The 14,836-nt window shown below is 31.7% G+C and overlaps 1 protein-coding gene and 1 long non-coding RNA gene across 2 annotated transcripts; one reads left to right on the forward strand and one right to left on the reverse strand.

Moving 5' to 3' along the window:
- The first annotated feature begins 5,344 nt into the window (after window positions 1-5,344).
- LOC138347191 (uncharacterized) lies at window positions 5,345-10,257 on the forward strand. The gene is made up of 2 exons (XR_011219890.1): window positions 5,345-5,498; window positions 9,627-10,257. It is a non-coding gene; the product is annotated as an uncharacterized lncRNA (long non-coding RNA).
- On the reverse strand, window positions 5,679-10,065 carry LOC112941056 (probable disease resistance protein At4g27220). The gene is made up of 2 exons (XM_069294871.1): window positions 6,448-10,065; window positions 5,679-5,948 (listed from the first exon to the last, which is right to left on the reverse strand). The coding sequence occupies exon 1, from the start codon at window positions 10,063-10,065 to the stop codon at window positions 6,475-6,477; it is 3,591 nt and encodes a 1,196-aa protein (XP_069150972.1). The 3' UTR covers window positions 5,679-5,948; window positions 6,448-6,474.
- Window positions 10,258-14,836: the final 4,579 nt, after the last annotated feature.

The following is a 14,836-nucleotide window of genomic DNA, read 5'->3' on the forward strand; positions in this document are numbered from 1 at the left end:
CCATGAGGTATCATATGCTTCGATATTTTCTTCTATAATTTGGCACATCAAGAATTCAAACTTCCTTACTTGATGGGATGAAGCAGTCATCCACATCAATCTGTTAAGGCTAGAGGTTCTTGAAATCACCGCAACTCCTGCAAACTAGTCAATATTCCTTTTGCCCTATAAGATATAATACATACATCTTGTCTACATTTCATCACATGTGCACTCCAATTTCTAAAAAATCATTTTCATGCCTCTTTTGACTCTTTGTCTATAATAACAAATACTAAAGGGAGAATGTTATCATTTCCATCAATTCCAACAATAATTAATAATTTGATCTCATATTTTCCATAAACATGAGTTCCATCTACTGAAATAAGTGGGCGACATATTTGAAATCCATCAATGCATGCCTTGAAAGCACAAATTACAAACTTAAAAGTTTTTTACCACCGATGAATTCATAGACTCTTCATGTTTCCATTTCACAATATTCCTCGATCAAAGTATTGAAAAACTGCATAAAATTTAGGTAGGTCACTAAATGATTTCTCAAAGTCACCATACACCAACTCAAATGCGTGTTGACGTCCAAGCCACACTTTTCTAGATGTCACTTGATGACCAAATTTTTCATGAACCTTTGAAATGACATCTACCACTGCGTACTAAGGATTTTTTCTAATTTTATTTAGAAATAGTGATGCAATCAAATTGGTATTTAGGTTGGCGTAACCGCTAAAAAGTCTTTCAGTCTCACATCTATGATTTTCAACATAATTTCCTATCTTCCAAAGGTTATCTCTAACTTTTTTTCCTCGAAGAAACCACAGACAACCCAATAAACCATAAAACTTACATATCACAACCCATAGACTTTTGGTAGATGTTACCACTCCTTTTTTTTGTGCAAACTCCAAATTATTACAACTCCTTTCAACTTTTCTTTACTACTTAAAAACATACCTTTTTTCAAATCTTTTTTTGCTTCCTCAGACCAAATCGAACAATATTCTATGTCATATTCACATGTAGATATGAAAATTTTTTCCTCATCTCTAATGTTTTGAAATAGGGTATGTCATAAGACACACCTCAATCATGATTATTGAAGACTTATAACATTTTGAGAAAAATTTCTAATCATCGATATCTTCATCAAGTTCACTTTCATTACCATCTTTTGGAGGTTCATCTCCCTCCGAACTTTCATCACTAATTTCATCATTTACATCATTATATAGATCAACGTTTATATCATTATTGTCATGCCCCAACCCTACACCCTAAACGTGACCGGCACTTACAGATCATTGCTGGCCCCAAGAGAACCCTTGACCTGACTTACTTAATCAGCGACAGACTTAAAGAATTAATACAAGGATTAAGATGATAACTAACTCAACTTTATGGAACTAAAATCAATTTTTTAAAAAAATAAACATTTACCTTAGCCAAAATGGCAACTCAAATCTGGAAATAAGTTAATAACAAAATTATGACGAAATAACTAACATCTGCTGACTATCTATGAAGCCTCTAATAACTGAGATGGAAGTTGGGATAGACCCCACAACATCCTAAAGAACTAAAGTAGAAAGCAGTGAAAATGGATATACGAAAAGCAAGGAGGCTCATCAACTGACTTTGAACTGCTCACTGGATCAACAGTGCACTAGAATGTCGATCCTAGTTATCTTCATTTGCCTCATAACACGATGCAGGCCAACTGGAATAATTACATTGAATGTACGGGTATGCGAGTTGGAGTGGCTAAACAACATAGGCTTGAAGGAGATTCTGAAAGAAACACTAACCTTGACTCTTGTTTGCTCATGAATACTTAACTAAATTTATTTCAATATTAAGAAATCTAAAAACAAATGCATAATAAAGAAATGCTTGTTAAATCCATGTTGTAATTTTTGTGTGTATGCAACGATACAAAATAACTTTGACATGTATGTAAAAATACAAAATAACCTGATGTCAGTTCATCATCATAATAAAAGACATATCATACTTCCTCTCAAAGTCTACTTGTGCAATGCATGAATGAATTCTCATAACCCCATTCATACTAACCAGAACCTCTTGAGGAACCATGCAACTACTGTTGTGGGAGTTTCTCTAACTGACAACCATCACTTAAAAGCTACAGTGATGATACAACACTTTACCTCGTGAGGCCAATGATTATCATATACCTTGTCGGAGATATAGAAAGCTTAAATGACTAAGTGGATCTACTAGATTAACTTAAGTGATCATCTAAAAAGTATGATCCTTTGATACCCATGACAACTACATGGTTTATGGAGACTTGAGTTAATATGATCTCGCATCCCCATATCGGTTTTCAATATTACTCTAAAAAATATACCTAGTTCATATGTTTTAAATAAATATTCTTGTGTGATTTGAGATTAGTGCTCAAAACCATAGCTTAAAAGCTCTCTTGGAATTAATGTTCCATTTTCTTGCTTAAATTTGAAACATTTGTAAACTCTTAGGGAATGCTTAGTCCCCTTATAACTTTTGAGAAATGAACTCAACTCTTTACTTTTAGCTTAACTTGAAACTTAAGCCATAAAAACGAAGTTAAAACGTTTGTTAAATACTTATGAAACTTGAAATGAACTTTTTGTATCTTTTCTCTTTATCAACTTTATCCTTAAGTCTTGAAACAAAGTTAAAAGCATTTGTAAAAGGCTTTTTGAAAGAACTCTAAGAACATTCTATGACTTGGCTCTAAACTTTCCTTGAATTTGAAGTTATGGATTCAAGGTTGTAATTTATGTTTCTGGATGATCATTTAGAGTAATTAGAATCAATAGGAAGTATTAAAACACTTTAGAGAAGCTTAAACTGACATAATAATAATAACTGGGTGAAAAACAACGTTTTGGGAGCGTCTAAGGCGCACCGCGCTAGCCTGACTTGACTGAGGCACCATTTTGGCGCACTAGTGGCGCTCTGCCTCAGCCCTCCTGGCGCTATGAGGGTGCGTCACGCCAACCTGTTCTTTAGGCAAATATCTGCCAAATTTTTTCTCTCATTTTTTGACCTTAAATCGTTTTAATTCGATTCTTTTTCTCAAATTCACTTAATTCATGTACCTACCCTTATAATATATTCAAGGATCTAACCCAATAAATTCAAGAATAAAATCTAGATCACAAAGAACTCCTAAATCTAACTCATGTTCAAGAACAAAAGCAATTCAAGAACAACATTCAAGAACATCCAAAAATCAAATCTTTTAAGGATGAATCACGTTGAATGAAACATGCTTGGCACGTGGGTGAATGAACCCAACGTTATGGAAGACTTACATACCTTTTTAGGGATCACCATTGACAAAATCCACAAGTTATTCTTGACGAATTCGACGATCTTGACTCCTTTTTTCCTTTCGTCTTTTGTGCGTTCTTTCTCCAAAACCCTAACCTTTCTCTAAAAGTATAAAACTGACCAAGTTCAGTTTAGGCCCTTAATAATATTACCAAAAGCGAATTTAATTAATTGGGTAAGAAAAAGACCAAATTATCCTTTTCATTTTCGGATTGAACATTTCCTTAATCCAACAATCCAATTTTCAAAGGGAATAATTCACTAATTCGAACTCGAAATTTCATAAACTTGGTGGGGGTTGGAAAGGTTGTTCCAAGGGATTTCCAAATATATCTAGAACTACAGCTAACTCATCATGAGCTAATAGTTATGGCTGTTTGAGAATGACCAAAAACTCACTTTTTCCTATCTTAATTAATTCTTTCCAAAACTTACTATTTTAACTTCTATGTTTCTTCCTAGCTATTTCGATTGAGATGTTACAATTCACTGTAAAAAAATATTAGTCAAATTCTAGCAAAATTATAAATATAGAAGCTTATTTTAAAAGTGATAATTTATACTCTAAAATGTTATTTCTTCTATTAATAAGAGATAATTTGTGTATACTGACAATAAAAATTATCTTATTAACTTGTTATACTAAAATTCAGTAAAATATAGATTTGTTGTTTACCTTACCTCATATTCCCTGTGACTATTATCAATATGCATTTGACTACTTGAGCCTTCACCAAATGATCGATGACCATGCATCAATAATTGTTGGAAATGGTGGTTGAACAATTGGTTCTACAAAATGAGGTTGATTGATCGTGGTAAAACCATAATTTGGAGCCAATAAATTCATGTGATAACATGATGACCACTAACTTGAAATACAACATTTTGATTTATTGATTCAATTTTAACATACATCTCCAAAAATATTTATATCAATCTTATCCGCAAATTTTTGAGGTATGAAAAGAAATTATAACAAAGACTTGTCATTCTCAATTTTAACTCAATGAACCTTGTATTGTTACCTTGAATTGAACATAGATATTTTTCAGAAATATCCATTTGGATACTTTCACTATTTGTTCTCATTTTCTCATGCAACAATTCAACCAATTCAACATAGTTAGTTGAGGTAGGCATGCTAATAATTGTTCTAACACATTTAGTATACCTAAATCCGTTCATATTCGTAATTAGTAATTATTTCTCCACCCCAATACAAAAAACCATCACATTATGTTCAAAGTTCGTCATCTTTATCCGACACATAAATCTAAGATACTTTAAATAATATCAATAAATTAGAAAAATAATTTTAAAGCTATAATAAGAACTTAACAGAATATGATAAACCTAACTTATTTAGTTCATATTTGATTAAGTTTTGTGAATATTATTTTAACAATGGGCCACACAAGTAAAAGTTTTACTGAATTATGCTGGAACAAGCAAAATATTACATCATTTATTTATAGTCACTCTGATCAGTTTGAAAAATGGAGAATTATGACTTTAACGGAGTGTTGTAACTGATAGTCATGTTTTTAAGATAAAATGTTATATAGGAATCGATTCTAAATTTGCAGGAGTCGGAGGCCCGTGATTGGATTCTTAAGAAAATGGACTCAAAGTAACATTGTAGCGTTTTACAGTTGCATAATTTGATTCCACATTTGCAGGATTGGAGTCAGTGGCTCGTGATTAGATTCTCCAAAAACGTACTCTTGAGTAACGTTTTAGGTGAACGTTACTCAGTGTTACATTTATGCATTTAACGTCGTCAGCCCGTCAATTTTTTGTCCATTGAATTTTTAAAATAAAATCACCATGAAACGTTACTCAGAAGTACATTTATACAAAAAATTTTAAAAAATAAAAAATCAATATTTTGGTGAATTAGTTTAAATAATCAGTTAGTTTTAATTTTGGGCTGGGAGGGGTTATTATGCCCAAAAATAAAGAATGAAATAGGATTCCAACCCAAAATTGAAAAGGAGAGATGTAGTTACATTAGCGTAGCAGTGGCCAGTGAAGGAAGTGGAGAGACTAGCAGAGAAAGAGAAAGAAATGGGAGGAGGATGAACAGAAATTGAAGAGCAGCGGCGTATGACGTCTTCATAGACATACATAGCACAAGTTCTACTTGTCAGGTTTCCCTCCTTTTTCTAATTTTGCTGTTCAATTGATAATTTGTTTGTGAGTTTTGGGATTGGATCGAATTTGATGATTCATTGATGCCGGCTTCCTATTCTGCAAATAGTTATGAATGAAACTGGTCCAGAAGATGTGCTAGATTGTTTAGAAAGTATAATTGAGCATCACAGAAGATCTACCAAAGCAATTACCAACAAATTAGAGACATAAGTTAGAGATATCGAATTCAAATAATGCAACTTACTTATACTTACAGCAAAGGCAAACCAACACATGGATAGGGAGGCATTCTACATTATATACAAACCCTAATATAGGAAACCAATCTTTATTGTCCATGGACTCTGTTTGATGTCAATTGAAGAAACGTGTGAAAAGATAAAACAAATGAATAAGCTTCCACAAATGTACACCCCTTCAATAAGTGCCAAGGACTTCCCTAATCCCTGTACAAAATAAGATACATACTTGTATTAGACATCCGAAAACTACCAAATTATGATTTATACAAAATTTTATGGCTGGAAGATAAGTGTAACTAAAGGCATAATGAAGCTAAGCATATTATGCCTTGTTTAATTTTGACATTTTCATTTCCTTGTTTCTGTAAACAGTAAATAAATGCCAACAGCTAAACATTTTAAATGGATTGAGAGATGATTTTGGGGAAATTACTGAAAAAGTTGATGCGTTTACAGGATAAGAAATATACAAGTAAAACTGACTAGAATGGAAGTTATTGTCATTTGATCAAAGGTTGCAATTATGTTAATGGGTTGAAGCGTAAGCTGTTAAAAAGAACCTATTTTTGTTTTCTTAATTATATCTTCAACGACGTGAAAATATGAAAGAAAGATGCTTGTTTGTCTTCTTGCGTTACAGACAGTTCAATACATTCGTGTGAATATGATGTAAGATTTTTGTATGTGCACGAGTTGTGTGTACCTGTACCAACTAGCGATTGGTGATTCATCACACCTTTCTACTGAAAACTTCTCGTGCCATTGTGCCAAAGAATGATTGCTCCTCAATCTGTGCTTTAAGAAGATTTGATGCGCTACCCAGTCCACGTTTAACAGTGTCAGCCATTTTAGGACACTCCAGAAGAACAAATTCTTCTAACGATGGTAGATCCATACAGAAAGCCTCTGTACAAAGCCGTTCCATGTTTCCAGAATTTGTAATTCTCAGGACTTTCAACTCTGGCAGCACGATTATTTTATCGTTTTCCTCTCTCCTTTCACTTTCTTCATTGCTTATGAGTTCTACCAGATTTGGCATGTCATTTACCTTTAACTCTTCTAATTTGCCAAGACTTCGAGCGGTCGTAACCGAAAATAGATTTCTCAGGTTTCTGCAGCTTCCTATGTGAACAGCTCTGAGGTTGGCAAATAAAACATGTCCATTTTGAACATTTGCTGGCATACCTTCTGGTGCTTCTCCTGTGATTCTTGTCAATCTGTGACACCCCACAATTTGGAGATTATCCAGTTGACAAAGATTTTGAGCAGCTACAAATGGGAATACATATTTCAAGCTATCACAATACTTAATCGCCACATCAGTTAGGTTATTGAAGCATTGTTTATTTTGAAGGGTTGCATTCAGGAGTAACTGCTTAGGTACTCCCCAGATTTCGAAAAGCATAGGCAATCTATCTAACCCGATCATTTTGAGCGTTGAGAGGAGTTTCTGTTCTTCATCAAAAGCTGCCCCGTTAAGTTGAAATAGTTTGAATAACTTGTTACATGAATACACATAAACTTCTTCAATACTTGATAGCCTCTGGAGCAAGGAAGGTTGAAGTAGAAAAAATAAATCATGACAAAATTCAACCTTTAGAATCCGCAAATTCTGGAAGGAACCCGGTTTAATTGAGTGGACAGAAAGTGAATATAGCTTCTTGAACGTCCGAAGATGTAATTTCTCCAAAGATCCTAAAACTAAAGGTGCATCGCTATGAAGAACCTCATCAATGAAATAGGTAATGTCATCATTGGCAGTTATTTCAAGAGTTTTCAAGTGATTTAAGCCCCCTTCGACATCAAAGATACTTTTCAGTATTACCTTGGATGCACAGAACATTGTCAATTCATTTGAGAATTGAAGCATATGATTCATCCCATTTGGTATACCAGTCTTTAATTCTCTAAGATAGAACCTCCTAGAGTTTGGATAACATATAGCTGAGTGGTAACCTACTGTTATCTCAAACTTGTGTAAGCTAGGAAGATCAAAGTTCTCAGGGAAAGCTAGAAGGGTGGAGACTTCCACACACAAAATGTTTAATTGGGGCAGTGACATTAGCTCAGACAAGCTTACTTGGCCACTCCCTTCAGCGGATCCATCAGCTAGCTGCCACAATCGAAAACTCCAACCCATATAAAGTTCTTCTAATCGAACAAGACGTGATATCAAGTTCTCCGGGATTTTCTGAAGGTACCCACAGAATGACAAATCTAATAACCTCAAATTAACCAAGTCCCCAAATTCATTTGGAAGTTGTGTGATAGAGGACCCGTATAAACTTAAAATTTCCAGGCCCTTTAATTTTCCAAGAATAGATACATCAGCTAACCTGCAGTGGTCTAAACGTAAAGTTCTCAGGTTTGTGAGAACTTCAACAGATGATGGAAAACTGAGGGGAAATGTATTTTTTTTTGTGGCATTCGGGACCAACTGATAGTGAGGATTTAGTGAATGGACACCAACCCTTTCACTTAAATCCAAAACCTGGAGTGTTTTCATATGCATGAAAAAGTCGACTGGTATCTGTTCAAGACCTTCATTTTCTCCAAGATGTAAAATTTGAAGATTGGGGCAATGTACATCAGTTGGAAGCACATGGATATTGTTGTGCATGAAGGAAATAGCTGTTTTTTGGCTGAATGACTCCCTTTGTGGCCACTTATTCAGATTGTGACCAGCTCTTACCATGAACCCATGCTTCTCCTCAGATGCTTTATATATAGCAAAGTCACGAATAACATCATGCATTTTAACGAAACCCTCCTTCCCAATATCAAGCAACAGGCAAGAGGATTTAAGTTGGCCAACTCTTAAGAACACTCTGGCTCTAGCTTCTTCAATAGTGTCCACATTTGAGAACAACCCTTTTCCTGTCCAGTTTCTAGTCAAGTCTTCAATACTTATTTCATGATCTTCTGGGTAAAAACAACACATCAGAAAGCACAACCTGATTTCCTCACTTTCCAAAAAATTGTAGCTCAACTCCAGGCAGGAGAAAATGGTCTTGCTTGCATAAGTGGGGGTAAAGGGTTGGGACTTCTTAAGGAGCTGTAGCGCTGCTTCCCACTCCACTTGTTCTTTTCCTCGTAATGCACTTCCAACAGTCACAAGTGCCAATGGAAGGCCTTGACATTCTTCAACAAACTTTATGACCATGCTATCCAACTCCGGACAAAGGTCTGAAGTGCTCGTGCAAGCATATTTCCTCAGTAAATGTGACGATTCTTCTTTTGATAAAAGTCTCAATGGTACTCCTTTGGTCCCCATAGCTGTGCATAGATCTTTTTGTCGCGTGGTAAGCATAATCCTACAGGCCTTGTGCTCATCACCATGAGGGATCCCTATCTCTGCTAAGTCAATGTATGACCAAACATCGTCCAGTATGAGAAGTACGCTCTCCATGGACAGTTGCATATAAAGTCTACCTGCTCTTCCTAATGTGCTTTCCTCCTCAAATCTGTAACATAACATATCCGCAATTAGACCCTGGATCTTTCTTATATTTGGTGTTTGGGAAACACCCACCATTATAACTCTCTTAACAATTCCACAGTCTCTAGCCAATTTCCCTACTTCTACGGCAAGAGTGGTCTTACCAATGCCCCCCATGCCATAGATTCCTATCACCTTATAGTGGTCATCCTGTAGTTCCTCAATGATCTGATCTACTGCTTCTCTTTGCTGGTAAATAATGTTTGCCACATTTTTTCTTAGCTGATAACCAATAATTGAATCCATGGTTAGTCTTTGCTCAATAGAAACATCATCTTTACTTTGCAAAGCACCATTTGTTATACTGACGTTTTGACTAACAATGGATGAACTACTTGCCACCATCTCAGTAACTTGGTCCTTTTCGGGTTTTTCTTGGTCAGAAATGAATGGTATATTCAAAGGAGGGCCCTGCGGTATGGATACATCTTCCGTGAGAGTTCTACCAAGAAGTTCTTGGATGGTCATGATTTTTTTAGTTGCCATCTTGCTCTGCTTATACCGTGAGACCAGATGACGGAGGCACATTTTGCTCAAGTTTTGAGTTTTATCATCCCATGATTTGATCTCAGCAGTGATTTCATCTACCTCTTCTAACCAATTTTTAACTGTGCTTTTAATTTCTCTGTCATTTCTTTTGGCGTAGTTCACCAATGCTTGGATATCATCAGTCTTCTCCTGCAACCTTTCAGCTTGCTTTCTCAGATTTTCGGCATTTTTGTTATACTGATAAAGATATCTTAGTTGATTCCCGAGAGGGGCCACTGTATAGTCAACAACTTTTGCCACCAATGAAGCACCTAATGTCATCCATGGCTGCATTGTCTCTAGACTCTCTAGTCTCCCACCTGAAGTATGTGTCAAATGAAGGTTTTGAGTATATAAATAATCTTTCTATATCTGGAAATTATGAAGTATGACAGTAAGTAGGTTTGTATTAATATTCTGAATCCTAGATGAAACTTTTTCTCATGTTGCAAATACTCATTTTATATATTTACCACTTATTATATAGATAGAACTAGAATCTCTGCAGCAGAAAGAATTTGGTTGATAAGGGAGTTTGAAGAGGATGAAATCTGATAAGTCACTGAAGCGTTGTGTTCCAGATAAGGCACCAGGACCGGACGACTTTGCTATGACATTTTCTCAACATGCTTGAAGTATTTCATGGTAAAATCTATCAATGATTTCTTTATTCTCTTGATTTCTAAGAGGAGGAAAGGGGCAATTGAACTCAAGGATTACATACCAATTAGTAATGAGATTATTAATGTCTACAAAATTGTATCAAATCTATTGACAGAAAGAGTCAAAACAGTGAAAGGGAAATTGGTACCAGGAAATCAAAATGCTTTTATTAGGGGACGACAAATCACGGATACGCGGAAAATCTTAGTAGCTCAATTGGTTGATTATCTGGTGAGACTTTGATTCCCTTATTTCAGAGTTGCATATGAACATGCTTTAGAGCACTATCTATCATGTTACCAAAGTTTCAAATATTTTGAAATGAGAAACATGAAAAACACAGTATCTTTCAGTAGCAGCAGTCTTAACACTAATTAACAATGTTTTTGTGAGCATGAAACAGATCATGAAAACTTTAGCAATTTGTTTGAGTTCAAAGATATGAAGAGAACAAGAGAATCAGTGTGAACATACCTTTTGGTCTCTAGCTAGTTGATTGAGCAAAAATCTACTTGCATAGAAATATCCTGTCTTTTCTTTGGGTTTCTTCTTTTCTATTAAATTAAAAAATAATGGAACTCATCGTTGACAAACTACAAAGTTGACTATTTCAAACATGGAGCTACTTGCATTTTTTTGCTTTCTAAACATGGTTGATTAGTTGTCATTGACAAATCAGGTCCTTTTTTTTAATGGCTAATGTAAAATAATTGAGTTTGTGATGACTTCGGTAGATTTGGCTCCCCTTCATTACACTTTGTTTCTAGTTTGTCAAGTACATGTTTAAGATACGAAATATGCGTCTTATTTAGGATTATATTGCATTAACAAGTATCAGAATTATAGTTAAGCGAATAAGTATTGTAAAAAGTTCCCTCCAAATTTAGTATTGTTTGGAATGATATTTTATTTTATTTGAAAATCAATATATATGATAATGAAAGTTCCAAATACAGTTATTCAACTTGAAGTTGTATATCAAATTTAAAATTGTTTTCCATCCTACTTGTCATTTTTTAAGTTGTAAATTAAAGCATGAATATTGGTACAAATAGTCTTCGCAATAAGTATAATAAAACACATCTCAATCTTCTTAAAAATCAAATAACATTATTTCTTTTCTTAAAATATATGTCCAAACACCTACTTAAAAGATAAGATAGTCATTTTAAGGATGTTGAAATTGTGAATGGATTTTGTACATTTAAAATAATAAAAGAAATTGTAAAAATAATATTTCACCTTCACTTTACTCACTAAGTTTTTTGTGTTTCGTGTTTCTGTTCTTTCTTTCCCTTGTTTGTTATCATGTAATTGTCCATTAAACCTTGTTTTAAACACCACGTAACCCATGAAAAATCAACATGCCATTCAAAATCAATATTAAAAAAAAATAAAATGAGTAAATGGCAGAATGAAAAAAAAAAAGAAAAAAAATGCTAGCAAAGAATTGATAGTGTAATAACCTTTTAATATATATATATATATATATATATATATATATATATATATATATATATATATATATATATATATATAAAAGCCAAATATGAAAACACTGACGTGGCATTTCCCAATAATCTCTATTAGTATATTTATCTATTTTGTCCATTTTTTGATCTTTTATCTTAATCTACTTCTAAACATTTGATAATATAAGTGTTTTTAAACAGGTATAGTTTTACGATAAATTATCAAGAGTATTTTATTCAAAAATAAAATGAAATACTTTTTTAATCTTAAAACCAAAAAAAAAATGATTCTAAGTTTTTATGCACTTTTTTTAAATTAATTCTTCATTTTAATTAAATGATAAAAGTATATTATATTAAGTTGGATAATAAAAATAGGACGTGGCACCTCACTTTAATCAGTATTATCATTTATCTTTTTTTTTTTATCAATTTTTTGATTTTTGTTTATCACTAAAGAATACTAAAATAAGGGGGAAAATATAATCAAAATAAGTTAATTATCTCTCCTTATCATTACTACTACCATTTATTACTCTTCATCTCTCATCGATGTATTATTATAATTTATTTTTTTCCTTAAACTCTCTCGTCTTACCTTTTAGGTTACTATACATTTTTTTTCCAACAGTTTTTTAATCTCAATTTATCTCATATAATTTATTGTCATAAGAATTTTCTGAAAATTAAAAATATATTTTTAATTAATTTTATCATCTCTCATCACTATCATTTTAGTATATTATTTTCCTTAAATTCTCTCATTTTACCTTTTATCCTATATTTAAAAAAAAAACATTTTTTCTACTATTCTACACGTAGTTTCATTATTTTTTTTATCTCAATTATTCTCATTTATTGTTGTCATAAATATTTTTCAAAAACTACTTTTTAAAAAAATTTCATCAAATATTATTAATTGATCTTTCCTAAAACCTTCATCTTCTTTCTCTCATATTTCTTTCATTCATAAAAAATTATAAAACAAATAAAGTTAGTGATAACAGAATAAGACAATCGAAAAAGAAAAATTTGACAAGAAAATGACAATATAAATATCATATTATTATGGAAAGCATAACGATTATTTTCCTATTTAGACATATTTAAATTGAGCAATAAATGAAAACACTTATTATTAATTTTAAAATTATAGAGTAATTTATTTTTTATGCAATTAATTTTAAAACATAGAAGAATCTATATTAGACTAAGGAATGATCTAACAATTATAAGGAAAAAGTCGAAATCAAGTTCTGTAAAAAGATTGTAATTGTTATATAGTTATAATAAGTAATTTTTAGAATTAAAAATAAAAATAAATGAAAAAGTAAAAGAAAGGGAAAATAAGTAATTTAAGAAAATAATATAAACAACATTAATAATGATATTTAAGGGAAGTAAGTACAAGAATTCAATTGCATTGATGGTGATAAGAACAAAATATGTTCATCATTCATATTTTATAAAATTTTATGTTTTTTTAAATTAGAAAAAAGGCTAAAAATAAAATAAAATTCGAGGAACAAATTTTTTAAAAAGAATAATTTCAATTTTGAGCAATTAATTTAGTACAAATGTTTGAATTTTTTTTTGAAAAATTAGTAAAATTATATAAAATTGAGATTTTTGTTTATAAAAATATAGTTATCAATGTTGGACTAAGAAATGATCTAAAATTTTTAAGAAAAATGTTAAAATCATATTCCGTAAAAGAATACTGTGATTTTTAAGTATTTATAATAGTTAGGTTTTACGAACAAACAAATAAATTTTCACGCATTAGAAATTAAAAAATATACACAAAAACATTAATAGAAGATAAATATAAAAAACTTTAATTAAAGACAAAAAAAATAAAACAAGATAAAAGAAGAAAAATGTTAGTAGACCAAAGAAGAAAATCTAATGTCCTTAGTAAATTTTAAGGTAAGCTAAATAATTAAAAAAATAAAGTTTATACATATATATATATATATATATATATATATATATATATATATATATATATATATATATATATATATATATATATATATATATATATAAGATTCATGAGATATCATTTCTTTCTTTTCTTCTAGAAAAAATCACAAGGTCTAGAATTTCGCTCGACATCTCAATGACTAAATTTGATATATCCGTATATTCATCATCATCGAAGTTTTATCATCAACAATATCTTTAGATCATGAGATACTCTCTTCACCTTTTCAAGAAATTTGATATCCGTATATTTATCACCACCAATATCTTTAGAAGTTTTATGATCACCAATATCTTTAGATCATGAGATATTTTCTCTTCCCCTTTTCAAAAAAATTTATATCTTTATATTCATCGCCATGAATATCTTTAAAAGTTTATCATCACCAATATAATTAGATCTTGAAATACTCTCTCTTTCCCTTTTCTTGAAAATATCAGAAGGCCTAAAAATTTGTTGGACATCCCAATATCAAAATTTGCTACCCATATATTCATCATTAGAAGAAGAGCGAAAGTGAAGATTTCCACTATGGTTGATTACAATGTTCAACTTTTTAAAGTTTTAAAGGAGCATGATATAATGCATTAAATATTTTTTTATTTTTCAGTTTTTCTAAATTACAAATAAAAATAAAATTTCAAAAAATAATTTCAAAACATAAATAGAAATGCTGGCCACAGAGACACGTCACTTCAGATTCTAAGTTTTTATGCGTTTTTTTAAAATTAATTCTTCATTTTAATTCAATGATAAAAGTATATTATATATAGAGTTGGGAGAAAAGACATAAAAGTCTCCATTGAAGTTGTCCCGAATTTTTAAAAAGACACATTAACTTTACAATCGTCCTATTATTACCTCACTAAACAATTTTGAATAGATATAATTACATCTTTTTTTCGTCTATCTAACAAGAGAGTGGTGTGCACTCTCTCAAAGA

The sequence above is a fragment of the Solanum lycopersicum genome, chromosome 3 (genome assembly GCF_036512215.1).
Source record: "Solanum lycopersicum chromosome 3, SLM_r2.1".
Lineage (NCBI taxonomy): Eukaryota > Viridiplantae > Streptophyta > Magnoliopsida > Solanales > Solanaceae > Solanum > Solanum lycopersicum.

Excerpts from the sequence above, each read along its gene's own strand:
- LOC112941056 (XM_069294871.1), bottom strand. The coding sequence starts at position 10,065 with ATGCAGCCATGGATGACATTAGGTGCTTCATTGGTGGCAAAAGTTGTT.